General features: G+C 34.3%; 1 protein-coding gene across 2 annotated transcripts in view; it reads left to right on the top strand.

Annotated features, from left to right (window-relative positions):
* The window catches only part of MS3_00002868 (uncharacterized protein), a 42,633-nt gene extending 18,088 nt beyond the window's left edge, over positions 1 to 24,545 (top strand). The window contains exons 6-12 of one of the 2 annotated variants that reach the window (XM_051210524.1): positions 5,236 to 5,503; positions 7,016 to 7,131; positions 14,992 to 15,088; positions 16,443 to 16,530; positions 17,930 to 17,964; positions 19,400 to 19,571; positions 20,331 to 24,545. In XM_051210524.1, coding sequence (XP_051070522.1) covers positions 5,236 to 5,503; positions 7,016 to 7,131; positions 14,992 to 15,088; positions 16,443 to 16,530; positions 17,930 to 17,964; positions 19,400 to 19,571; positions 20,331 to 20,500 — 946 coding nt within the window. In that variant the 3' untranslated portion in view covers positions 20,501 to 24,545. Of the gene's footprint in view, positions 1 to 2,493; positions 5,504 to 7,015; positions 7,132 to 14,991; positions 15,089 to 16,442; positions 17,965 to 19,399; positions 19,572 to 20,330 lie in introns of both variants that reach the window. The other variant, XM_051210523.1, reaches the window with a different exon arrangement.
* The last annotated feature ends 3,330 nt before the right edge of the window (positions 24,546 to 27,875 follow it).

Genomic DNA, 27,875 nt, shown 5'->3' on the forward strand with positions numbered 1-27,875 from the left:
CGGAATCCGGTCTGTTGTTCTCGAAGTTAGGCGTCTACTGAATCTTTCATTCGGTTCAGCAACACTGTTGAAATCTCTTTCTGGTACTGACAGTAGTTCACTCAACTGAAGTAGAGTTTAATTCAATAAAATGGTGAATCGTTGTGTAACCTATCAATCTTTTTAACAAAATCTGTGTATTGAGGTAAAGCAGGAATGGTTATTATTATTGTTATCAATAATTTATTCAATCTAAGATAGATAGTACTACATAAAATTCTCAGAATAGACTTTTAATAAGTTTCTTTCACCAAAATAAATCGATTACTGAATACATTTATGCGTGAAATAAGTAAGCAAATTGGTGTGGATCAATATGCTCTTTTAATGCGGGTTGAGGTGGAAGTAGCAATAGTTTTTCCATTATTTCGAGTAGTGAAGTTACTCCTGTGGGTTTAGATTTTCCATTCTTATTCCTAAATACTTTCTTAGTTATCAGAATTATTTTAATCTTTCTCCACATTTCTTTCATTCACATATTTCTCCTTGCATGTCTCATGGTAGAACGAGACATCAATAAATTAGAGTCCATGCACGCAAGCAAAGGTATAAAAGTTCTACAATACCTAATCTATTAAACATACTATGTGACAAATAAATTGTTAGAGCTGGCCTAGTCAATAACTTGTGTTCTTAAATGTGCTGCTAATTAAACGTTGTACAGATTCTAATCTTATTAAAAAGCATCTGATTAAATTCCAGATAATTTATTTACTTATTTCATAAATAAATGTATCCAGTTATCGATTTCTTTTGGTTAAAGAAACTTATTAAAATAGTCTATTTTGAGAATTCTATGTTGTACTATGCATATTAGATTGAATAAAGCCATTTGTAATAGTTATGTTGATCGTAATTATAATACAAAATTGCTCATAAGATACTTATTTACATAAGATGCAGGTAATTTTGCCAGACTGTTTCGTTGAGAACTAGCTGTTAATAATCATTTGTTGTTGATAATAAATGTAAACTTGTAAGAAATCTTTTAGAATACAATAAAGTGATTATTTCTATGTGCTGTCCAAGATATATATGTTTCTGATCCTCAGCTACTTACAGTTAAGCTTATCTACCCAAATAATTTAGATAGTGAAAGGTCATTGCCTAAATTGCTTAATTTAGAAGGCGCTGGTCATCCAATGCATTCTGGTTACGTTAATCTTTCTGTAATTAGTATTCATGATAATTTCCTCGAAAATATATCTCGTTTGCGATGAACTTGCTATTAATGTGATTCTCGTCTATTTTCTTAGTACAAATAATAAGTAGTCTGTAGGTGTTAGGACAAATTTGGTTATTGGATATCTGCTGGGATCACCGGGTAAGTAATAGTGAGGTTAGACGCAGGGTATTAGGGAATGATGGTAAATCAGTTGATGAGGTTATGAATCTTCATCGACTGAGATGGTTGGGCCACGTGTTACGTATGCCTGAACACCGACTACCACGACGTGCAATGCTATCCGGTATTGGAGATGGTTGGAAGAAAGTTAGCGGCGGCCAAACCAAAACGTGGCATCAGTGCTTGAAGACACTAACTTCTAGTCTGAGCCATGTTGGTAGATGCAGACTACTTGGTTGGGGTCCGCGTGACTTTCGTAACCAATGGTTGGAGACTCTTGGTGACATGGCTCAGAATCGATCACAATGGCGTCGGTGTATACACTCCCTGTCTTCCCTTAAACTAAGAGATTAAAATCACTTCATATCTTTCTTTCTACGAACCAATTCTTTCTTCTTGTACTATATCTCTATGTGCAATCTTTCTCTTATATATTATCACCTTTGACCTAACCACTGCTATGAATCCGGTGTTCATCTTGTTGTGCTGATGCGGTATGACAACCTGGACCGATGCACATATGTGCCTGATCCTACGTTGTAGCTGAGTGACTGACCTGATTGGATATATTTCTGTAAATTTTTCAAATTCACAATTATTTATACGCAATGTTCACTTTTTAAGGGTTATAATGAAGGAATAATAAAGAATATGTAGTAGTAGGTTGGAAGAAAGCTACAGGAAATCAACTTAAAACATTCCATTATTCACCAAACGCATTGAATGTTGGTTTGAGCCATAGTTGTAGATATAGACTATCTTTTTGAAGTTCGTAAAATAACCATAAACATTTGTTAGAGACTTTAGATTACATGGCTCAGAAGCGATCACAATAACACAAATGCATTCACTCTTTATCTTCCTCTTAATCATGTATATCTTCCCACCCCGTCTTTTCAAACCATATTCCCAAGGTTTGAATGTCTTGTGTATCATTGCTACTACAGTTCCTATTGTTTTTGTGATTTATCTTGTTATTCTCATCTCGTCTTTATTATTATTATTATTATTATTATTATTATTATTATTATTATTATTATTATTATTATTATTATTATTATTAAAACTGTTAATGGCTTTATTCAATATTATATTTTGGTACAATACAGAATTCTCAGCACGAGGTATTTCGGCAAGTTTCTTTTACAAAAAGAAAAAACAACAAAAAAGGAAAAGACGAAAAAATATCAGAATCTGTACAACTTTTCAAACTAGAGACATGTTTAAGAATTCAGGTTATTGACTAGATAAACTCTAACAACCCATTCGTCACAAAGTATATTTGCTAGGTAAGATATTACGGAACTTTTATACCGTTGCTTGAGCGCATGGATTTTAATGTATTGACGTCTCGTTCTACCAAAAGATACACAAAAAGAAAGTTATGAATGAAGGGAATAATTGGGATCTGAGAAGATAACACTTATCAGAAGTTTGCAGGAGTTTGGATGTTTACCCATAACCATTTTATTAATGACCTCAAACGATTCACCACACACCTTGCCAACTGCCTTCAACACTCTCGTCAATACAGTAAAAAATAATAGGTAATATGCATATATACAGTGAGATCATCCGCATATTTCACAAAAGTATTTTCTGTGGAGGATGGAAGATCATACAGAAAAAAAGAGAAGAGGTGAAAGAAAAGCTCCTCATGGCATACCTTCATGAGACAGTAGGGGCGTTGAACACTTTCCTCCAAACGCAGAGTACTGTTCCCTTCCAGAGAGGTAGGAACATAGTCAATTGGTTATCTAGCTGTCAGTGTTGCCGCTGATTACCTTGTTGGGTAAAATCTGTCTTGAGATAAAATCAAAAAGAGAAGCTGAACACTATATTGTGATGCAGAACAGCAATGTCAACTAAGGTGCTTCTTTTGCATGTGTAAGCAAACTGATACGGATCAATGTGCTCTTATATCGCAGGTTGAAGTGGAAGTATCAATAATTTTTCCATTGTTTTAAGGAAAGGTGAAGTTACTGCTATGGGTCTAAATTTCACATTTTTATCACCAGATACTTTCTTAGGTATAGGGATTATCTTTATCTGTCTCCACATTTTCGGTATGAGATTACTTGAGAAGGATCTGTTAAAGATACTCGTGAATGGATAACATAGAGCGTCAGTATGTTTTTTTATAGAAGAGGTTTGGGATACTATCAGGTCCTAGACATTGGGATGAATTCAGTAACTGGAGACATCTTAGGACATCAGTTTCAGTGAAACTAGGAACACAACTATTCTTTAAACTTGTGGATATAGGGAGCATTACATCAGATGACAAAGGACTTATTTAACCCACAAACATTCAGCCTGTCACCTGTAAGTTCTTTAAAGAGTTTCCACATACTTGGAGAGTATTTACAAGACAGAAGTTTTTGATTAAACATAGAGTTGAGACGTCTAATCTCTAGGTTTATTAGGCCATTTACCTTACGAACTTCAATAGAGTTTTCCTCCTTGTAGATTCTTTCTTTCACCCTCCGTAGTCGTTTTAATTGTGAAGATTTAAGTCGATCAAGACTTACAAAAATGGTTTCAGTGAGACAACAAATATCAAAACAGAATATAAGGTAACAAGTGATAACATCAGTAGTGTTTCCCAGTGAGTCATCTATAAATAATTCCTAGTTAGTCGTACGAAGCATGCTTTTTCAGATTTCGAATATTTTCTTCTGAGTAATTCATATATTTGACTTTCTTGGTTTGATGTAAGAGTGTACTCGTTCCATGCTTTCCATATACTTTAGGTAGAACACGAATTATACAGTGGTCCGAGCCAGAAAATGGAGTACGTTTACGAGTCACATATATACCCACGTCATTAACGAAAAAAAAGTCTAAATGAGCATTCAACCGTGTAGGAAAATATACTACATTTTGTTGACCTAGTGATGTAAGGAAGCGACAGTCACATGAATTGAAATCATCACATACAACTGAAAGCGAATCACTGACGGCAGTAACAACGAATTCAGTGATTTCATCAGCGAAAATGAATAGCGCAGATGATGTGCAGTCTGGAGTCACGTAGACATTCGTAACATAAACATATTTGTATTTATTCAGATGTTTTGGACGGCATCTTAATGTTAGACAGTCAATAAAGTCATTTGAAAACTTGAAACAAACAAAAGTAGATCGACACCAGTTCACGTTTACAAACATAGCTACGCTGCCGCCACACCTCTTTTTATTGTTTGATCGATCCTGATGATAGATTTTAAAATTACATAGTGATACTAGGCAGTCGTCCTGTAAATCATTTAACCAAGATTCTTGAATTGTGATGAACCACAATTACGATACACATTTTGACTTAGCAGGAATTGAAGATAGTCCACCTTGTTAATTAGTGATCGGAAATTAGAATTTAGCAGCTCGGGAATCGACATACGATTGATGTTCATATTGCCAACCACCGCGATGTCTTTTATTATATTTTTTTGTAACTTGTGCAGCGAAAGGTCTTAGGCTTTTCATAAACGTGCCTATATTGGTTATGCGATTAATAGACATAATGCGACCCTAAAACAAAATGACAGACAACTTGTTGAAATAATTAGATGGTAGAAACAGGTAGCCCAGATATTCAAGCGGGCCGCCGTGTAGACCTAGGAACTTGAGTCATCACATTTGTGTCAGATTCTACGTTAATTACGTCTGACTAACTGATATAATTAAATCTGCAGAATTATAGGTTACATAGCATTAGACTGGTCAATTTTTTATTCTTTTTCTCATGGTGTTAATCAATGCTGTTTTATTTTGTTATCGGTTTATCGTCTGACATTTTTTTTTTCGAAAATATTTTAATATTACTTTCTTGTCTTTCATTATCATATCAGAACAATCTTATGTGGTTCACTGGGTTCTTACTTAGCTGAAAATGATGGCTGGCGTACACCGTTTTTCTGGATTGGAATATCATTTTTTGCATGGTCTTACATTGTCTATTTAATTGTTACCCGTGAAACTAAGAGACCACATAAATTGCATTTAATTTTACCTAGAATACTAACAAATTCATATTTTATTAACAAGAATGTAACAATAAGTCGGGAATTGAAGTCAGAAAATTGTATTAAAATATTAGATGTGGAAGAAAAAATGACGGTTAGTTTGATAAAATAATTTATTGTGAATTTACTCAGTGTTATTTTATGTTACTTTTTACAAATTCATTTTTCTCATATAATGCGATGATAAAATTATGAAAGGAATATGTGAACGACAGTACACATATCCTATGAAGGTTCATACTTGCTGTTATGTACATCCTTAAGGACGGATCATACTGATGGAAATGGTAAATAAAGAGAAATAGTGGTTGTAAACAACGTAAACCAATGCCACCCAATGTTTATCAGGATCAGGCTAATTACGTTTCGTGGTAAAAACAGTTTACTCGGGCTTAGTTTATTTGAGGATTTAAAGAATTGGTTTATCTAAGAATAATCATATTTTATTTATCAATAGCTCTAATGAGATTTTACTGCACACAGATAGTCGTCTGAGTATTTAAGGCACCCTACTAAAGTCGTATATAACTTAAGTCTTCTTTTATTAAGCCAATTTTGCGTGGATGGGTTTATAAGTATTGTTAACTACTCACCCCTTTTGTCACTATCCTTTGTACCTTTTTGATCTTATTTATGTATTACAAGTCAGTATCAATACTTATTACCAGTGATGTTGTGATAAAGAATGTAGTGAACAGCATATTTTGTTTTTGGAATTTGTTTTGTATCGTTTATTAAGTTTATTTCAGCTCAAAACTGTGTAGTAATAATCCATCCTACCTTTTCTAAAGGTGGTTTTACAATGGAAATTATTGTATCCAGTTACAAAAAGGTATTGTGGAGAAATAATCCCGAAGACCAAGCATTGATTATGCGGCGTGGGTGTTGTTTACCAAATTGAGAGGACGAAAAGCTAATTTCCATCACTTTAACTAGGTTGGAGGACACGGAGGGTCCACCTAGGGGAGTTGAAAAACTTTTATTACAGTTCAGTGGTGCACATGGGCTCCAGGATCCTGAAGAAACAAATGGCGTATGAACCTATTGTTGGTCACCGGCTACCATGGGACTGCATCTACTAACGCTTCTTCACTGCCTTGTGGATTAGACCTCTAAGTCAATGGCTCGAGGACTGGCCCCCTAAGGAAACTCCTGCTTCAGTTTGAGTGCTCGGGCAGTATTCCAGCCCTCATACAAATCGAATGACTAAGTGTAGCATATATATATTTGCTGCTTCTTTGTTCCAATATATATATATATATCAGTCAGTCAGTAACAACGTAGAACTTCGTACGTACGTACATCAGTTCGAGTTGCCACACCACATTAGCACACAGATGTAGTGGCCGATTCAAATCCCGTAGTGGTAGAGGTAATAAGAGTATAAGCAGTAATCGGGAAAATTAGTGTTTGGAGATGTTATATATAATCATTTTAACTAATCAATCACTTCATTACTTTCTGAAAATCCATTTACCTTGTATTTAAAAAAAATTACTGACGAAGTGTATTTATACGTTCTATTATCGATACTGTAAATATATTCATCTTTTTAAGTTATATTCATGTCGGTCTTGTGTTATTGTCTACTTTGTTTCTTTTGTAGCCGTCAGAATCAACATTTGTCTATATAGACTCAAAAAGTATCGATAATGATTCTGTATCTAGTGTACCTTTACGACATTTAAACTGGTCTCTTCTTTTCAGACACAAACCATTTTGGTAAGCTATTACATTTTGTTCAAGGTAATGTTTTGTACATTGTCCATTTGTTTATGTGTAGTCATTTAAAGGGGATTTTCAGTATAATTCTGCAGTAATGAAAAGTTATCGCTGATCTTGTAATACTGAACAAATCTTTTTTTGCATAGTAAACTTTATCTCTTCCGAGAAATATATTTAATTGTCGTTGGAATTTGTGAAAACTCACTTTTTATTTCGGCTAAATAGTTCATCGTACTGATTTGTTAAATATTAAATGTTTTTAGTGTTGACTCCAAGATAGATTTTATTTTGAGGTTCTAGAGTTGGAAGTTTAAGCTATTTGGTTGATTTAGAACTACATTTTAAAAATATAGGTTTTACTAAACTAATATACAGATTTTAATTCATTTTTATATTGTTTGTTTGAATCTTCTGGACTTAGTAGTTAAGTGGATAACGCGATGGCGTTTGAAGCCAACGGTACTGGATTATAGTCCCGGCGTGAACACTAACTCTGGAATACAGATTATATCCAGCTGATGAGTCCGAAATAGGACGAAACGCGCTTCCTGTGTTCCATTGCTAGCCACCATATATCTTTGCTCATAATGTATAGTTTGTTTAATTATATTATTTTCAATGAACTTTGTACAATTATTTCATTTTTTAGGAAGACAAACCGTAGCAAAACAATGAAACATATATATATATATATAGCTGCTTAAATAAACGGGTAGTAGCACTAAAACGGGTTCGAATTGGAGTACATGAATCTATACCTGATAAATGAATTGATTTTTTCGTCTTTTTTTGTGAATTTACGTATTACTATGTATTATCAGTATTATGTAATTATTAGCAACTATAAGTAAACCTATTTCACTTAACTAAGTGTAGGATTCTCATAATTTTGATTCATATCATCAGATTCATTATCGACTGTGTTTTAAAGCATATTATTGGTCATGAACTATCTTACTTCCAAATGTTGTAGTGAATGATAACACAGTTGGGGACAACCGAATGTATGCGAATACAGTATTACAGGATGTCTTAGTAAAATCTGAGAATCGTATATTCAATACTTCATTTGCATAATGTCAGTCAGTCGTCTCAAGCTTGATTCTTCCTTCGTTCTCAATCATTCTCTGTTCTCGTTCTCTTTTCTTCGATCTTCTTAACCTTCTGCCGGCAGGCATTTCACTTTCGATTGATGACACATACTACTTATATCTGTCGACACAAGTAGCACACACCACAATGTTACAAATCATGCCTTAGTGGGGCTCTTCTTTTTGACGTCATTTAGATCGGATGATGTTATCGACGGACTCTCCACCTTAGTGACCTGGTGTCTGACTCCAATTGGATCGTATAAGTGTAATTGAAATAAACGTATTGGATATCCTCGTATATAATTTTCGACTTAAATCACGTCAGTGAATAACAGAATTAAATAAGTCAAATATGAAAGTGAATTTCGAATACGTATATTTCATACAATCGTTGATACAGACAAGCGAGCGAAAAATCGAAGCGAGGAAAAAAGAGAGAAGCGAAATGCGTGATGGAGAAGGCGTGTGAGCCAACTCGATTTAATCAATCAATAATGGATATTTATAGCCGGACAAAAATAAGTTACAGACATTTGATGAGTAAGATATGATATAAACACACATACGCCTATATAAAAACAATCAGGGTAGATAAGTGAATAATTAACAAGGTTAATACGTGACTCAAGTTGAATGGATAAATCAGCCTGTCCAGAAGCTAGAATAAGTTATGTGAACTTAACATAATAACCGACACTACAACGCGGTACCCGTAAGCCATGTGATAAAATCTATTTTCAGAAAATGTAATATTGAATTTATCGATTCAAAGGTCAATATATTTTGATTATATTCAAGTATGAATTACTTCATTTCTTTATATCATAATCTCACCATACTATTACTTTATTATACGATACAATTTCAAAATGTTTTGTTAAACCTTTAATAGCTTATAATGTATTTGCCTTCTATTGGGACAGTGAACTTGAAATTTACGTTTACTTGTTTGGGATGAAGGCTAAATTTATTGCCCATATCGATCTCTATTGTTTTTCAATAGGGAATTAATTGAGATGAAGTTAATTCCTCGTCTGGGCCAAATTCATGTATCTTACGAAATTACACAGTGTTTTAAGTGTTAAGAAATGATTTTTAAATGTCTATGTCTATTTTCTACGTGATTATTTTGACAGGTTTTATTGACTTTGTCATAGCGGATAATTTTGTTTACTTCTTAATTGTATGATTGTTAGTGAACTTCTGACTGTATCCACACTTATGACTGACTGACGGGAAAAATTGTTTATGAAAATCACATGAATTAAAAAGTTTTAATTAGTTTGAGGTTATTTTGCTGTATAGTTTTAAACAAAACTAGCAAAAGCGGAAAAAATTAAATTGTCATTAGGGTAATTGTCTTTTTAATAGATTGACATTTGCTTTGTAATTATTTAAAAGTACATAGTATTCTACTGCTGTTTTATTTTACTATAGAATTTCTTATAATTGCCCTTCTTTGACCGTACTGGTATCGAACCCGTAATTTTCATATCTCATGGTTAGTACATTATCACTTTATGATATATTATGGTCTTCATCTTTGATCATCGATAATGGTTATTTCATTTCATATTGTTGGATTCTATCCATCCAAATATAATCATGTATTTCGTTAAATTTATCTTGACAGTAACATAAGTTTAGCCATCTTATCAATCTCAAGGCTATCTATGATAATCTACAACAAAGTGGGAACTTGTAGAGTAGAAAATGGTTATATTTTTGGACCTTAGAGCAGCATATTCATTGGTTACTACTATTCGGTCATACGTATATTCAAACCACTCCTCGTGTATCTTGCGACTATCAAGTTTGTAATTCTCAAGCTAGACGCAGAGTACTGCGTAATAATGGCAAATCGATTGATGTGATAGTGAATATTTATCGTCTGAGATGGTTAGGACGTGTATTACGTATCGTCATCTGCCTACGTCGATGCGTGATAATGGTTGTTTTAGGACTAGGTTCGAAGATTGATAGCGGAGGGTGAACGAAAAGGTAGCATCTGTTCATGATGTCACTAACTGTTGTGCTGAGCCATTTACGTAAGTTCAGATTACCTGATTAAGGTTTGGGTGATTTTCATAATCAGTGACATGGCTCAAAATCGTTCACAATAGCGTAGGTACGTATGTACGTATAAACAATTCATATGATTCACGTTACATAGGTATATTTTTGGACCTTTCTCCGTAAAAACTGTGCTTAATATCTGTTTAAACGTACTGACGAAACATGTACCACTTGGTTTTTATTACTTTACGGACTTCCGAAGTAAATGGATCAGCTCATCGTCTTCCCTTTAGTCATTCATCCAATCATTAGGATCGTAAAAACTAGCACATATGCCCGTCGGTTTAAGTTTCTACACCATAGTAAATCAACAAGATGGAATTATTAAGATTAATGTCACATGAGCAAACATAGTAACAGTATTACTGTTGATAGAAAACATTAAGGACAGACACTATGATTCTATGGAAAAGGATGATTTCATGGAACAAAGAGTGCAGGATTATTTTAGAACACCGATGTTTAAGAGAATTTCACATATCATTTATTTAAACACATAATTAATGGTACAAAGGGGCACCAAAATATATATGCGCCATACGATAAAAATGAGATTGTGGGGAGATAGAGTAAAGAAAGTGAATATGATAAAATTTACAGAAAGACCGTGTGGCTTCTATTCTAAGCAATTTCTCATAAATCGTAAACGACTGTGTCGCAATATCTCCAAAAACCTCAACCAGAGAGTAGTGTAGGTTCAACAGAAGCCAGTCGTGTACAGCTTTCTTCTGTACCAAGACATGTCATACACCTACCATCTCCGCTCTTTCAGTCAGTTCCAGCGTCGTCAAATAATGCTGTAGATCCGACCTTGTAAAGTCAGAGTAACATCACAAAGGCGCCAAAAATGGCCTAGATTGACATGAATTTCTCTACTGTGTCTAAATGCTCACTACCCAGGGTTAGTACAAACACAGGTTCCTACCAGTCTTGTAAAAGTAATTTCCACTTATAAGGCACCATTACTACTGAATCTGATCCATGTCACTTGACAATCGTCACTTGATAATCATTTGTGCTCTAGGGGGATAGTTCACACTAACCAATATATCACAGTGCAATAGTTAGTGACTGGCTTCCTGAACCGATTGTAGTCATTCATAAAAGATAAAAGTAAAACTCTTGTATACATCGAATAGTGGTGGGAGTTGCAAGAGATACATGGGCATGAGTAAAAAACAAAATTATACAGAGGGTTACAATACCCATCTGTTGGTGATCCAATTAAATCTGCTTGTATCAACTTCAAACAGATTTTAAATTGATAGGTCCTTACAGTAAAATACTGTTGGGTCCTTGGTCTTTCTACTTTCTCTCTAGTTAGATATGCTGAGAGAGTTGTCTCAGAATCGGTTAATGGCTTTGATGCCCTAGGTTAATTGACGTAAACTTGAGAATGCGAATGGATAAATTCCACTTGTGGTCAACTGTCTTTGGGAGCAGAAGAACTATCTCGCTCGTCGACCAACGACTTGCTTAGTCAACTCTGCTTGATAAGAGAAGAAAAGATGACGAGAGCGGAATCCACCGTGTTCACGTAACTAAATCAGAAATGTACATGTGTAAATATATGAATAGTTAATCACGACGCTGAGTAAACGAGAATATATAATTTATGCTGAAACTGATCAATTAGAATATAAAAAATAGCATCTACGGCTCGTGCTCAAATTACAATAACTTTAAAGTAGAAGATATAACCATAGGTTATTCATTAAATGAAAGCTGGTGACTAAGGTTATAAAACAGATACACAAACTAAATGCCAGTAATTACCGATAATAAACTTTACATATATACTTTGACCTTGTGAAATCATTTCTATATAATTCTGTGTATCAAATTTTCAATCAGTCATTTGGAAGTTAAACATTATCTCATACTCACTACAATTTGAAAATGTATTTAATGATGTTCTACACGCATTAATTGTAAAATACTTAAGAATCAATAGAATAGAATCGTAGTTAATCTAATACTCTTTATTTGCTCTAATAAAATATAAATATTTTCACAAACTCATGACAACAAACGTGTTTCTTTTAAATGTAAACCGTTTCATACTAGTTGTCAACACATAGTAGAACGACTGATTGTATTATTTCTTATAGACAGTAACAAGTCACCATACTAACGGAATTTGTATTTAATCTCATACTGTTTTAAGGAATTTAATTTCAGTTTTCTACAAATTTTATCTCTTTATATAATCGATAACACAAAGACCTTATTGCTGACCTGCTCATTTTGGTGGAATACCCTTTTTTTTTTCTTTCAAATATAAGATACATTTTTCTGTTTTCTTAATTTGTTGAACTGACAAATCATGTATTTTAATAGTTAATATACTCCGAAGCGCTTATATAAATGCTTACAATCTATTGCATACTTAAATACTATTAAATTCACTCACATTCATCACCATAGTCGATATATTTTCCTCCTTGTGTCATTCTTTTTTGAAACTAGTGAAGATTGCATTAAAATTGACCGATCAAATATTTATAAGCAAAGATGGATAGTGGCTAGCAGTGGAATCCAGGACGCGCGTTTCGTCCTGTTTGGTACTCGTCAGTTGGATGTACCTGCATCTCAGAGTTGATGTTCACTCTGGGACTCGAACTCAGTACCGTTCGCTTCAAACGCCATCGCGTTATCCACTTAGCTACTGAGTCCTGATAGCCACTTGCTTGTGCAATGGGTTGAAGTTTAATTCACTTGATATTGTTTTACTTGAATTTTCCCATTGATGTTTTAGGACTGAAATTGATCAGTCTCTTATTGGCATATGTGCATACTGTGCGTATGCCTCGATATTGCCTTAATTTACAAGCATTATAAGCAAAGATGGATAGTGGCTAGCAGTGGAAACCAGGACGCGCGTTTCGTCCTGAGATGCAGGTACATCCATCTGACGAGTCTCAAACAGGACGAAACGAAGATTCAAGTAAAACAATATCAAGTGAATTGATCAAATATTTGTTATGAGTTGGCAACAGATGTTATCTTAAGAAAGATTGTTTCCAAAAATTGTGTAAATGTAAAAAAGAATAGTAGATAGCCACTGTTGTAAATCTTTTTCACGGATTCCTATATGAACTGGATGAATGTTTATGACAGCGAAATTTGTTAGAGTATTGATTATATGTCGTTCGAATTCTTCCTTATAATCACCAGTGTTTGTTATTTCGTCTTATGTTATAGTTCAATACAAATGAGGTTCTAAGAAGCTTATGAGGATCTATAATAATAATAGTAATAACAATAATAATAAATCTGAACATGTATTAAAATAACTACGGAAACAAATAAAATCAAATGACTCTACAAGAACAGATGACAACAATCCACGTTCTATAGCTAAACGCATGTTTGAAACATAAGGTTGATCGTAACTCGGCTTTTGCGATTTTGTACAAAAGTGTTCATGAACATATACTAAGGTTTACTAAAGCTTTAGTAATATGGAAATTCAGGCACCCCTTGCATGTGTATTCGTGAAAAAATTTTGTCCTTACCATAAGCCTACGTTATTATTATTGTTTTATTATTCAGCTTGCTGAGTTTCACATTGTGTTTTTCTAAACGTTATTTTCTTAGATCATCTGATTTGTCTAGTTAACCTTTTATTCTTCATACATAAATTTTCTTAACAGATTGTTTAGAATTTATTATGCTAATCATTGTTCTAACAATCTTCATCTACTAATGACATTATCTAAGCTAATTATTTTTTCAATAGCGTATTGTTTATTGCCTTTTTTATTGATTTTTGACTCAACTTAGTGTGCAATCGTTGTATATTATTATTATTACCATTATTATTATTAATAATGGCTTTATTCAATATTATATTTTTGGTACAATATAGAATTCTTAGCACAAAATATTTCAACATGTTTCGTTTTCTTATTTCTTGATCGATCCTGACGATGAATATTTAGTGATCCGATGTTAGATGTTAGCAGTTCAGGCATAGACATCTGAATAATATTCATTTTTCTCAGTGTATATTGCCAGCCACCAGGATGTCTCTGATTGTACTTTTTTGTAACTTTTACAGTAAATGGTCGTAAACTTTTCATAAACGCGCCTGAATGGGTTATGCGCTTAATAGACATGATGATGTGTTAAAATAAATAAAAGTCAGTCATTCAGTTACAACGTAGGACCAGGCACATATGTGCATCGGTCCAAAATGCCACACCTCATTAGCACAGCAAGATGAACACCGGATTCATAGAACCAGTTAACTCAATGGTGTAATATATAAAGGACACATTGTATATAAAACAAATAAAAACATAATATGTAGATGGCAGGAACAGGTTTGTTATGTCCTGGCGAAGATTAAATTATGGATGACTTCTGAAAGCTGTCAATAGACTAATATCTTATGTATATTTATGTTCCTCTTATTATAAGCTTTGTTTTGACCTACAGACTATTATTATACGATTTACTATTTTTAAGTTATACCCTGTAGAATAATGACTATTTCTCACAATCACAGCCATTTCTTGGTTTGATCTTGTGCAGTTATTTTTTATTTTATGGTATGATTTGGTCTGGTTTGCTTGTACGAAAACCAAACATAGTTATATATCCTTTTCAAACTGTCTTAATTCATAACGCTTATTTTTTATCACATTCTTTATTGTTGCTCTCTTTCCGTGTTTGTCTATAGGGTTATGCTTTTGGCTAATTTTGTTCATAATAATACATTTTATATTATCCTCAACTGGTGCCCTTCGTATTTCCACGACAATTATCCCGATGCAAGAGTGAGATTTCAGTTTAAAAAGTTTTTTACTTGATAGTAGTTGTTGTTTGTGTATGTACTGTAATTTATTTTCTAGACTGTTCACAAATGTTAACATTTGCACTGTTGATTTTTTGAATAATTGTCTATGTAGTGTTTCGCAACTAAATACACAGTAATCGATGTCGAACATAAATTTTCTATTAGAGTTGAAAAAAAGCATGGAAATTGATTGATTTCCTAGCCAATGAGATGCACTTGCCCTTGAGATCAGTTCACATTGCCATCAACTGACCTTCACATTAAGCTACTTCTGATTGGCTGTTCATATCAAATTTCTCTTAGTTTCTTATTAATTTTCCTGTGTTAAGCAATAACAATCAAGATTATACAACGCTGAATATGAAATGAGCATTCATTTCGTTGTTTGCTGTTCTGACTTCACACAAAGACGCACATTATTTTAATGTCGATAAAAAAGGGTGATCAAATATGTAATTTGGTATAAAACATGTAAAAAATAGTTTAGGTTACTTGGCAAACAAGAATTCTGATTACTTTCTACAATCGTGTTTTTTTTAATTCATTACGAGAATAAAAATTAACAGAAAATAAATCGTTACCATAATCATACCACAGTGAACATTTGAAAATTATAATTAATAGATTTACTGGTCGAAATGATAAAGTTGGTTATAATTTACGATTATTGGTATTTTACTTTCGTAACTAATCATAATTATCCTTCGTGCAAGTTTCACACCAAATCACATTTGTAAAACTATTACATTGATGGGAATATTGTACGTTTGTTTAAAATTTGAAGTCATCGACATAAAATTATGTGAACGAAGAATATTCTTTCCAACCAACAACTTCATATTAGTCAGCCCCAACATGAACGATTTGATTTGATTTTATATAGCAAACAACAATTGTTGGTTCACATATCACACTTTCCAAATGATGTACTATGCCTTAAATCTGGCCAATTTTATGGATTATTAATTTGGATATGAGATAATTGTAGAATCTGATGAGAAATTATTGAAAAGAATATTCTTCGTTCATACAATCGTGTTTTTAATATAATGGGAATTTTCCGGAGATAAAATTATCTTCATTTGAATCATGAACCGGTCAATGCTAGACTTACCATTGAGGACCTGGAAGCACTGGACATCCATTTCGTCCCTAATATGGGACTTAATGATGGCTGAATATTGACCGGTTCATGATTCCAATGAAATTCAGCAATCTTTACAATCCTATATTGATAATAAAATCAGTTTACTTATTGTTTTGTTTTACAGAAGTTTATTATTGTTTTTTTTACAAAGTAATCCTTGTCTCTAATTGAATTGTTTATCTTTTAGAGTTGGGTTTTCAATATGGTCCCATGGCTAATTATATTCCCATCTGTTTTATTAGCTGGTTCCTTAGCTGATCACTGGATTAAAACTGGTAATTGTATTATTTTTTCGTCATAGAATTCTCTTGATAAATTTGTCGACGATTATTGACCAATGGTAGTTGCCAGTACCCGAAGTTGCTTAATATGTTGTTCATTAGTTCAAAAGCATCTTGATTTATTTTTCATTTCCACTAGTAAAACTCTGTAACTATGAGTCCTGTTTAAGCGCAATAGGGGTTCATTTTCGTTTTCCTATTTCGGTGGTCATATCCTTACAAAGATAGGGTCTTTCTTATTTTCATTTAAATTTAAAATCAGTTTATTAGTTTCCCTACTTTAAGTGCAAATGATATTCACTGTTCTCGCTTACATAAATCATCATTTTTCTTTATATTGTAGTCCTTCACACTTTTCTGGATTGTATAGGTTTTTGTGAAATTGGAATAATGAAATTAGTCCCATTTTATTTATTAACAAAGACAAGTTCTATGATTCATATGTGTAATAATTTTAAAAAAACAAAACAGATTCTTTGTAAGTTTTATCTCTCTCAAAAGATATCAACAAATAAAAACTAAAAATATGTCACACTAAAATAAGCATGTTTTTTTATGATTATAAAACCTCAGTAAAAATCAACACAAGTGCGCATTGATTGAAGTTGCCATGTCACAATAAAATGACGAGGTGAAATTACTATGATGAATGTCAAAGAAATCAAAACCGTATATCACACGGACCCCAACCAGGTAGGCTGTATCTACAAACATGGTTTAGACTAACAGTCAGAAACTTCATGAATTTTTATTATCTTTTGGGTTGGCTGCCCTTAGCTCTCTTACACCATACTCGTAAACCAGTAAACATCTGTTAAGATAGGTGGTGATTAGTCATACTTAACTCATGTTCTACTTCAGTCGATAAAGATTCACTACCTCACCAACCGGTCCGACACCTCTACACAATTATAAGATTGTTTAGTCGGTTGTTCCACGAAAATTAGGCAATATTTCAAAGACTTTCAGTATCGAATCCCTCAGTCTAAGCATGTATTCTACCTTCGTACATCTTGTTTCACAGTCATTTAGCTATGAAAAGCGAACTTCAGCACAGCTTTTTTGTTGACAAACGGACACCACACCTACGTCACAAATGAAACAAGCGGACTCTTCAGGACTAATGAGACTTACAAGACAAGTACAGTGATCGATTCTTCAACTACTTCGCTCTACATAATCGGTTTAGACGTTGATGCAGACCACTGCTTAATCAATATTTTGTGCAAGGTTCGAATAGTACAGTCCGAATTGTAAATTTAACAAATAAGTATCAAATTTACTATGATTCATTCTTATTTAAACTTTCCAGATATCCATTTAGTTATATTTCAAGGATTATTGTATTACAAACCTTATCAATTTATCTACACTTAGTTTAAAATATTTTTAGGTGTATCTGTAACAATAGTGAGGAAAATAATTACGGTGAGTTCGTACACATATTGCCGTAATGTTTTGCTGTATAATATACTGATTTTTGTAGATGCTAAACGATTGGCTAAGCTAGCGCTTATCAGAAAACACAGAAAAATTATTGGAAACTAGAGGGAAAGAGCACGTATTTACTGTAAACATAATGCATCACAAGCATATTACTAAGTTATGATCATGCTGTTTGATAATGACCTACTTGTATAAATAAATTCTCACACTGTGTCAATGAGAAACTGTAACCTATTAAATCAACTTATTGGGACTGAGACTATAGCTTACCTATGGTACATTACCAATTTACTAAAGTTAAGAATCCGGACCTTTTAAATCCCACAATAATATTTCACAATTATATCGCTTATTGTCAGATTCATTAGGTGTGATCTTGGATCGATATAAGTTCATGAGTGTATGCTCCGCTAAAACATGAAGTAAACAGCTACCTGCTTCGTTTCGCAACTGGTTCTTCAAAGGAAATCAGTTTATGGTTTTAAAAAAGCGAAACATTTTTAGTTGTATATATTCACAGAATAATAATAATAAGCAGAATATTATACTTTACTGTTTCGAATGTTCAAACAAGAATGATTTAGATACATAGTGTAACACATAATAACATTATTAGCGATAACTATCACACTAAAATGATTGTTTAGAGTTTGCTACGTGAACTTGGTTATAGATATTGGCTAGTAATATTGAATTAAACAACTTTAATTTCAAATTAACCTGACTTTGCTAACAATGATTAACAAAATTTTTCTAAGAGAATCCTAACAGATAAAGTTTCAATGGTGTTCTTCCTTTAATTCCAACGATGCCGTAAATCTAGACCCAATAATTTCAGAAGTATAAAATATTTTAAACGGTTGATCTTGGCTCAATAGTTTAAGGGTTAGGGACTTAGATTGAGTATAAAACATCCCAGGTTCAATCTTCGACGTGGTCCTGGACTCACACTGCAGGGGAATCCCATACTATTATAAAATATATTGTCCAATGTTTCCTGGTTTTCAGTGGTTTTCTAACTAAGGTTAATTGATTATGCGTGCTATGAAACTCGAAAACGTCTATAAACCATCCATATACTAATAATAATCATGTGCTCACTGATGACGAGAGGTAATTCTCGGAGCTCTGATGAAAAACCGTCAGCAGTGAAGCTCGACCGTGTGTGTATAGTAGAAGTAGTTGGTAATTGAAATATTTTTAAGATATATGTGTTAAGTTCTTTTTTGCATAATTTATAAATTCTAAGGGTATTAAATCCTCGAAACCATAAGCTTATGAGAGACAGTGTTAGTAGACTATGCAGAAAAACATTGTACAATTGAGTATTTCTTTTTAACAATTGGTTTCGTCATCTCTTGTTTTTTCCTTGATCTTCCAATAATATGCATACTAATTTCATTTCTATATTATACAGACAGTTGTTCTTTTGGGTTCATCTTTATTTCTTATCATCTTATCATCTCTGGATAATTATTATGGGTCACTAATTTGTATGGCTTTTGCATTAGCCTGTTTAGGCTTTCATTGCAGTGGTGTACTGTTAAATCCTCAAGATATGGCTCCCAATCATGGTGGTCAGTTGTACGGTAGGTTTTTTTTCGGTTAATGTCTTGCAAAAAAGTAGGAATTACTCAATATTTAAATATTCATGCATTTCTGTTTTTCAATCAATTCATGATATGTTTGCGGCTGGTTTAAACAATTAGACTATAATTAATAGGTAATTTTTGTGATGGTTATACACTAGTTACTGTACGAATAAAAACCGAGAAGTTTTTGACTGCTGTTTCTTTCTATTGTGAGGCTCGTCAGTACACACCTACGATCTCATCAAGAATCCAGCGCGATATCGATCGGTCCACACTTTGTTTCGATCAACTCATGGTGTAATATGATGATCATCCAGTTCAACTGATAATAGCTATTTCACTTCCTTATGTCTGAACTACACAAGCACGACATTTCTCTGGAACTTCATTAACTCATTTCGAAATTAGTCGCTAGTGCACATGCGTTTACATTATGGTTGCTAATGTTTATGAGGATAGTTTTTACCTTTAGAAATAACATCATATAGAGTCCCACTGAATACTGGGTGTCCCTGTACACAGACGTTTCGTCATATTGTGCAACTCACTTCTGTGAACTCCCCATCACCTGAGAGACCGAACCCTAATCCTTCAGATTCTGCAACGGGATTTTCGGACCGGCGATTCGGAACTAAATGGTCTATATTTTAAACTCTATCATTCATAATTCTCAGTCGGATAAGAAATTTGTGTTCATACTTTTTGATTGTATAATTTTCCATCGTTTCATTTCTGTTGATTTTTTGTTCGTGACAGGAATTATGGCTACCGTTGGTACATTTCCAGGATTTGTAGGTGTCTATATGGTTGGTTATATATTAGAAGCTACAAACCAATGGTCTGTGATCTTTATAACGACTGCTTTCGTTAGTATTGTGGGTTGGGTTGGATACGTGTTGTATGGATCATCAGAAATTCTCTTTTAAGTCATAATTTTCTTGAAATATCAATAGTTAAGTTTCTTTAGAATACAAACAATAGTGATCTTGAATTGTTATTTTTATTCTTACATCATATTTACATATCAAATCTGTACAAATGGACAAACTGAAAGTGAGGTGATAACCTACGTATCTTAGATATTTCCAATAATTTATGTATGTTACATGTTTATATTGGTTTGGATACGCTGTTTTTCGTCGAATAGTTAGAGCAAAGAAGCGTTCATGCATTTTTTTTTGTGTATGTTACTATTTCTTTGTAAGACATTCCTAAACATCATCGGGCGAATTGTTTCAATTTCAATGATCCGCATAAATTGAAAACTCTTACCTTTTTAAAAAATAAATGTTAATATGAACTTCGTGCCTAATTTGTTCATGTGATACACTATATTTTTGTAAGTGATTTGGTTTCGTTTTGCATTATATTATTGTCTATGTTGACTAATTTTAACTATAAAGATCATTTGAAGTTATTCGAGTTCCTTTTTTTTCGACAATAGAAAACAATATCTTATATTGTTTTATAGTTTGTTTAATAAAGATCAAAATGAGAATCTTTACAATTGTAAAATTTGATGAATAGTCTAAAGTCGTTGATTCTTGTCAATTCTCCTATTAAATTGTTAAGATTTATCTTTAATAAATTTGATTTTTAGATAATCATTTGTGTGGTGTTTGTTCATTAAATCTTAATTGTTGTTTGAAACTTCATAATATAGTTGATGCAAATATTTATAATCTCTTTCTATGGATAAGGTAATTTCCATCACAATTAGTAATAAGTTTTGTAGTGACAACAGAACTCTATGTATATTAGCGTTACCTATTGAATTTCCGTAAATAAATCTTTTTCTTTTATCCTTTAACCATTATATTTTTACAGTAGGTTGTTACTGTATGTGCGACTTCAGTGGATCGATTTTCTATTCGATGATATTTTCTAATAAGCTTCTGTCATTGTAGTAGTTTGAAAAGTATACTTTAATAGATTTCTACCGTGTAAATGTAACACTATAACCTTTTGAATAGGTTTTAAGTACTCTCTATTTTGTTTATTTTATCGCACATTTTGAATCCTTATATAAATTTTAAGATGTAACAATCAATTTCTGTCACATCATCTTTACCATTGGTTATACATTTCATAACACTGATTGTTTGTTTGTTTGCTTGACCTATCCTTTTATGTTGAATGTGAAGTGGAAGGTAATTTGTTTTACTTATTATGACCACTTGAGTTGAGTGTGTATTAATTGGATTGGAGCGTTCTTTGGAAGCACCTGTTCACTTTTTACATACCTCGTAAATGTTTTGTTATCATATCTTTACATTATTTTCAGGCATAGATACCTAATATTACTAAATGCATGTAAGATTACCCAGAAGTAAGGTGAATTTTCGATATCCGTTAGCAAATTTTCCAAATACTGTTCATTATAATTATACATCTAGACTGTGTTTCTTTAATTTTGTTTTGGCATATTGAGTTTACTTTTAGTTATCTATACCATTTATGTAGTGGTGAACCTAACGTGTTTTGTAATTTGATCTTTATAGTACCTATTTTCCATTTCGAAATATTTTATCCGTCTATTCTATCCGTCTCCAACACTCGATATAATCTCCAGATGTTTTATTCTTGGAAAACTAAGTAATTTCACTACTTGTAACGAAACCTGCGTTTCTGATTAAATGGATGATATGCTTTCACGAATGACTTCTAGTTGTGTTCGTTGAACATCTTAGTTAATTCAGGTTATCTTTTAAAATCTGCTGTTCAAGGTCAAGAATTTCAATAGCAGGAATAAGTGGCATAGACATAGCATTACGTATGAACACCAGAAACAATGAAGACAGATAGAAACCTTACATTTTCGGGGTGAGTTAAATATCCATCAATGGGAAACGTTACAACAGAATTAAAGAAATAAAATATTAATTAAGGTAGGATTTCAACGTTTTAACTGAATGGTTATTTATATTACAATAAAAAATTGGAGTTCTTATTTCAAGACATCCACATGAACTTAAAAGCGAAATAGTGCTTTGCGGTTCTGATGCGGGAACCAAGTATTCTTTAATGACATCATTATGTATGGAATTACATCAAACTGTGGAATTACTGACAATTTTGCTCACTATAATCATGCTGCGTGTTACAGTCGTTTGTTTGCGTTTTCCTACAAACTGAACATTCCCAATTATTGATAATTTAGAAGATTATAAAAATTTACGCAAATCCATGATGGAGTTTGCTTTTTGAGCTATCCATATCTGGGTTCATACGTTACTGGTCTGTACTCTTATATTCTGTTGCTGTCTGTTCTCCGACTGTATTTTGGGACAGAGTAGACTGATCACTTAGTTACAGTTACGTGGGTTGGAAAATCATTATTGATACCAATTCAGTATAACACAGCGTGAGCTAAGGAGTCACATTAGTCGTACTCATTCCAAGTGGATTAGTGCTATTGGTCAGGCGAAATAAGTTTGCTTATACGAACTGTAGTTCCAGATTAACATTGATGAGACTGACTTGTCCTATATTGCTAGTTGAATTGGCAAATGAATATCAGCGACAAATCGGAGTAACACACTCACAGAAGAGGTCGTATTCTGTCATTCGTGACCCGGTTGTGACAGCTTTTCAATATTCAGTGTGTCGCCAAAAATGTTTTTGATCAGTTTGCTGTCAAAATTCTGCAGTGTGGTCTTAATGACAATTATATTTAATAGGAGGAACGCAAACGACGTACTTATGTAGGTGGAAGAAGAGAGCTGTTGTATTTAGCATTATTATGGCAGCTATTTGACAAGCATTCTGTACTGAGAGGTATGCTGATCCTAGTCATCCGTATAACTGAGCACAAGGTTGATCAAGTACTGGAGATGAGCTACGTCCATATCAATCCATCATTCCAAAATATTATAAGCGAAGCTATCCAGGTGGTACACCACGGGAATAAACTGCACAGATAAGCCATAGCTGATATAATTTTTTGGTAAGGGAAGCCCTAACAATAATAGTCATTTCCACTGGTTTCACAAATTTCCAGAAACAGAACTGAAGTTAATGTTATACTTGATTTTTTCAAATCATCCAAAGACGATGAAAATTTGTTTGGATATTCCATAAGCAAAACAATGATAATATCTAGTCCTTTGATATATAGCATCAAATATAAGACTTATTTGAATGTGAAGTGCTTTTGTTATTCATAGGCACTTCAAACGTACTTCACTCGAACATTATATAGATACTGTTTTGCGTTTAACTTAATGAATCAGTACTTGTATTTCGGTGGCATGAATATGTGAAATTTGGGCATTCTTATGACTTTATTATGTTACTTAATTTGTATAGTCAGGAATAAAGTGATCTTTCACCAATAGAAGAACGAAGGGTTAGGGGATATAACCCGGTATAGAATGAGGTAAATAGTGAAGACGCTTGATGTAATGCTCTAATATACTAAGACAAGATTAGCAAACTTCGCTTCTAAAAGAATGGCGTCTCTTCTGTATGGACTCATCCGGTCATTCATACTCAACTAAAACCAATATTAAATAACGTGATATTAATAATCTGAAAAAATTGGGCATTGAAAAGTTTAGGGGATATGAAGAAATGAATCCATTACTACAAAAAAGACATAGAGCTTACTACTAAATGGTTGGCGTTGTCTTCGAGTTTGACGTGACATTACTGATCTCTCACTAATAACAGGAAAAACTCACTTTTCCACTAGCATATTCATATATTAGGACGCTCACAAGAATACATACTGCATGTTCATCTTGTTCACCACAAGGGCGACTAGCGGAACTAGAGATCTTATGTCAGAGGTTAGTAATAAGTCGACGTTCCCCGATCTTAGAAACAGGACTATAAAAAGCTCAACACGAAACCAGACAATGAACCCCACAGGGGACAATTCAACACGAAAACCAAAAGTGAATTCACCGCCAAGTAATCAGGATCACACCCAGGTCCCTACTTCTAATAAAATAAACAAGCAAAGAACAAATTAGAGGAAAGGAGCATCACAAACCGCTAATGGTACAGACTACTGATGGGATATAACACAAAAATAAGAATTTTGCCACAAGCTTGTCGCTCGTTAAAACCACGGACAGCATTTTAATGTAATTTCTTGTAGTGGCAGGGTTCTCTATCACTGGTCCTACTTACGTAACAGTTTTTTATCTATAATAAATATATTCTTATATCTCCAGCCTAAATGTGTTTTTCACCGCAAATTAAGCGAAGACCCTGTGTTAGACGAGTCATAGAACGCTTGCTACTGGCCAAACGGTGAGCCCATAACAATTTGAAAGTCTCCATGAAGGATTCTAATCTTAGCTTTTACTTGGCATTGAGAGCCATTAGAGTCTGCAGTAATAGGGTATGTTTTCAGGCCAAGCTAGCAGCTAAAGTCCAAGCTGACCCCGAATATCTCTACCGATTCATGGCCAGGAAGAAGCCCACAAGCCAAGGGATCTGTGCTCTAAATAAGTCATGTGGATTCGATCTCAATAGCTTAGAGGTGTCAAAGGTCTTTAGTGCCAGCTTCATAGACCAACTAAACTAGGAGCCTGGAAGCGTGAAGTACCTCTGAATTATAGTGGTAGTTTAGGGTCTGTGAGATATTCAGCTAACCTTTGGATTAATATGTAGTGACTCACATTTATCACGAGAACACGACTGGTTTAATAAAAACAATTATTATTATAACCAACTGTACCAGTGTTTGTTTTTATGTGCTCTTGTTTAACTGTGCTAATTATAGCCATTTTGTGCTTCCATTACCTTCCATCATTGTTCCGCGGTTTTTGGTACTGTTCGCACGTACTCCTGTCTTCTGCTTCCACTTGTACCATTCCTTGGCACGATCTCGGTATTCGTTCAATACCACGAGATCGCCAACTAAATAATAATAATAATAATAATAATTTATTCTCAAATAACAGTTTGTTACATGAGGCATGCCAGTTTACAGGCAAGATCAAATTGATACAAATGATACAATATCCACTGTAGTAAATTACATAGCTGGGTTGATAATTTATAAGATATGAATGTAGATGGTTTTAATCAGTGCTACAGTTGGCGCGCTTCACGAAAGTTGCGTTGCGAATGTGCAACTGATGCTCAAGGATAGGTCCATTGAAGATGGGAGCTTCTAAATGTCGCAACCGTATGTCCCTTTGGAATGTCTAAGGCTTTGAGGATGATGCAGGATGAAATCTTTCGTTCCATATCACAAGGGGGCTGAAAGAGGGAGCAAGCAAAAGAAAGGACGAGAGGCAGGATAGCCAATATTCATGAAGAAATGTTTAAGGTATGATTACTCAGTCTAATTTTCGTTTATTAAGGTATTTGTTAAGAAAGAGCATTTTAATAGGTTAAAGAAAATAAGTGTTAACAAGGTGTGAGTGGACATACAACTGACAAATGGAGGCGATTCGGAAAGGAGCTGAGAGTATGGAATTATTTGTGATTATAAAATAAAATATAGTGCTAGAAACAGTATTGTGATATACAATTGGCTGTCTTTCTTTTTTTATCGAGGCTATTGGAGCCCTTTTTTTGTATTTTTTTCAGGTATTATAGGGTCTTGAGTAGGCTTCGTCTATTCGCGAATTGTCTAGTTTGCTTGTAATAGGATTACTGAGTAGGAAGTGAAACCAATTCAACGTTCGTAACACGATTTAAAGAGGTATTTTGCGTGATAAACCAGCATCAATACCATAAGTTCGTGACATCCCACTAAATCATAAGGAGCCGTAATTAAACAAAATGTTCTGCCCTACAGACATGGGTGGATTGAATTTATCTCCCCACCATCATGTTTGCTGGTCAGTAACGCCACCCTCCCTCCTTTTGTGATGTTAGGCTCTCTTACGTTTGTGGTGAGTATGAATACTGCTTTAATCAAAGCCCATAGTTGGAATACACTGTCTCTACTAGGTCCATGTTACAAGCAAATCAGATAGTTGAAAAGTTTGTTTTATGGGTTTGATGTCCACATAGTATATCACACTGCTATGAAAATAACTAATGGTTACGTTCAACCTCCGCCTTCTGATTTACCTGGCACGTGTTTCTTGGTAGCGGTGCTCATAGTTAATCTCAACTCGACGCCACGCTACAATTGGTGATCCCAAAGTTTGGAACACAACTCAACCTCTGGTGAAATCTCCTAAAGAAGCCAATTTGGTGAGTCTATAGTTTATCTATCCACGTCTGTCGTATATTTTTATATTAATTTTTAATATATAATATACACGACATGACGGATAGCGACAAGAATTCTATTAATTTTATAGACTCAGACGTACAGGCCATTCACTTTCAACCTGTATCATTCATCCCTCACGACCCAGAGGTTTGGTTTGCTGCATTAGAGTCTCAGTTCGAGACTCGTCGCATCACGAGCCAAAGGCAAAAGTACGCCTTCGCTCTCAAATCACTGCTCGGGGACCATTTAGTTGCTGTACGTGAGGTCATCCTCAATTCCAATGTGCCTAATGTTTATGATCGCCTCAAAGAGGCAATTCTCCGACATTTCCTCCCATCGAGGGAGGAACGATTGAGGACACTGTTAGCAAGTCACCCCCCGGGTGATGCTAAACCAAGCCACCACCTCACGCGCCTGTAATCTCTTGCAGGACCAACAGCATCTGACTCGGAAATAGTTAAGGAATTGTGGCTCGAGTCACTACCAGCTCATATCCAACCTACTGTGACGGCACTGCTCGAGGACTCACCGCTTAACCAGGTAGCCCTCATAGCAGACAAAATTTTGGCGAGTACTAGTAATAGAGACACCTATGTAGTTGCTTCGACGGCACGTCCTAAGGTAGACATGGACGCCGGTCATTCCTCAGCTCATGGCGACAGGGACGGGTGTATTCACACGCGTCTTAGTTTTCGAGACCGTTGTAACATACCCCAACCCTACGTCCCCCGAGCCCGCCCAAGTTCTCGCAAATCCGTCACCACTCTCCTAAAAAGGGCATCTTCCAAGCCACGCCGAAAGGCGGCTTCGGAAGCGAGTGACAGTTGGTGCTGGTTCCATAGGTCCTTCGGGTCTGGCGCCCGCCGTTGTCGAGCACCATGCTCATACAAGGCGGGAAACGCCAGCGCCGGCGAGTAAAAGAGGCCGTACTCGCCAGCCCTTCTCCCCAGGTTGGTCGCCTATTCTATGTGCACGATTATCGCACAAACGCTAGGTTCCTAGTAGACACTGGGGCCCAAGTTTCTGTCGTACCACGAGGTAGCAGCAAGTCACAAGCCACAGTGCTTCGACTACGCGCTGCGAATGGCTCAGTCATTCCTGCCTACGGTACACGA

Source organism: Schistosoma haematobium, chromosome ZW, assembly GCF_000699445.3.
Source record: "Schistosoma haematobium chromosome ZW, whole genome shotgun sequence".
NCBI lineage: Eukaryota > Metazoa > Platyhelminthes > Trematoda > Strigeidida > Schistosomatidae > Schistosoma > Schistosoma haematobium.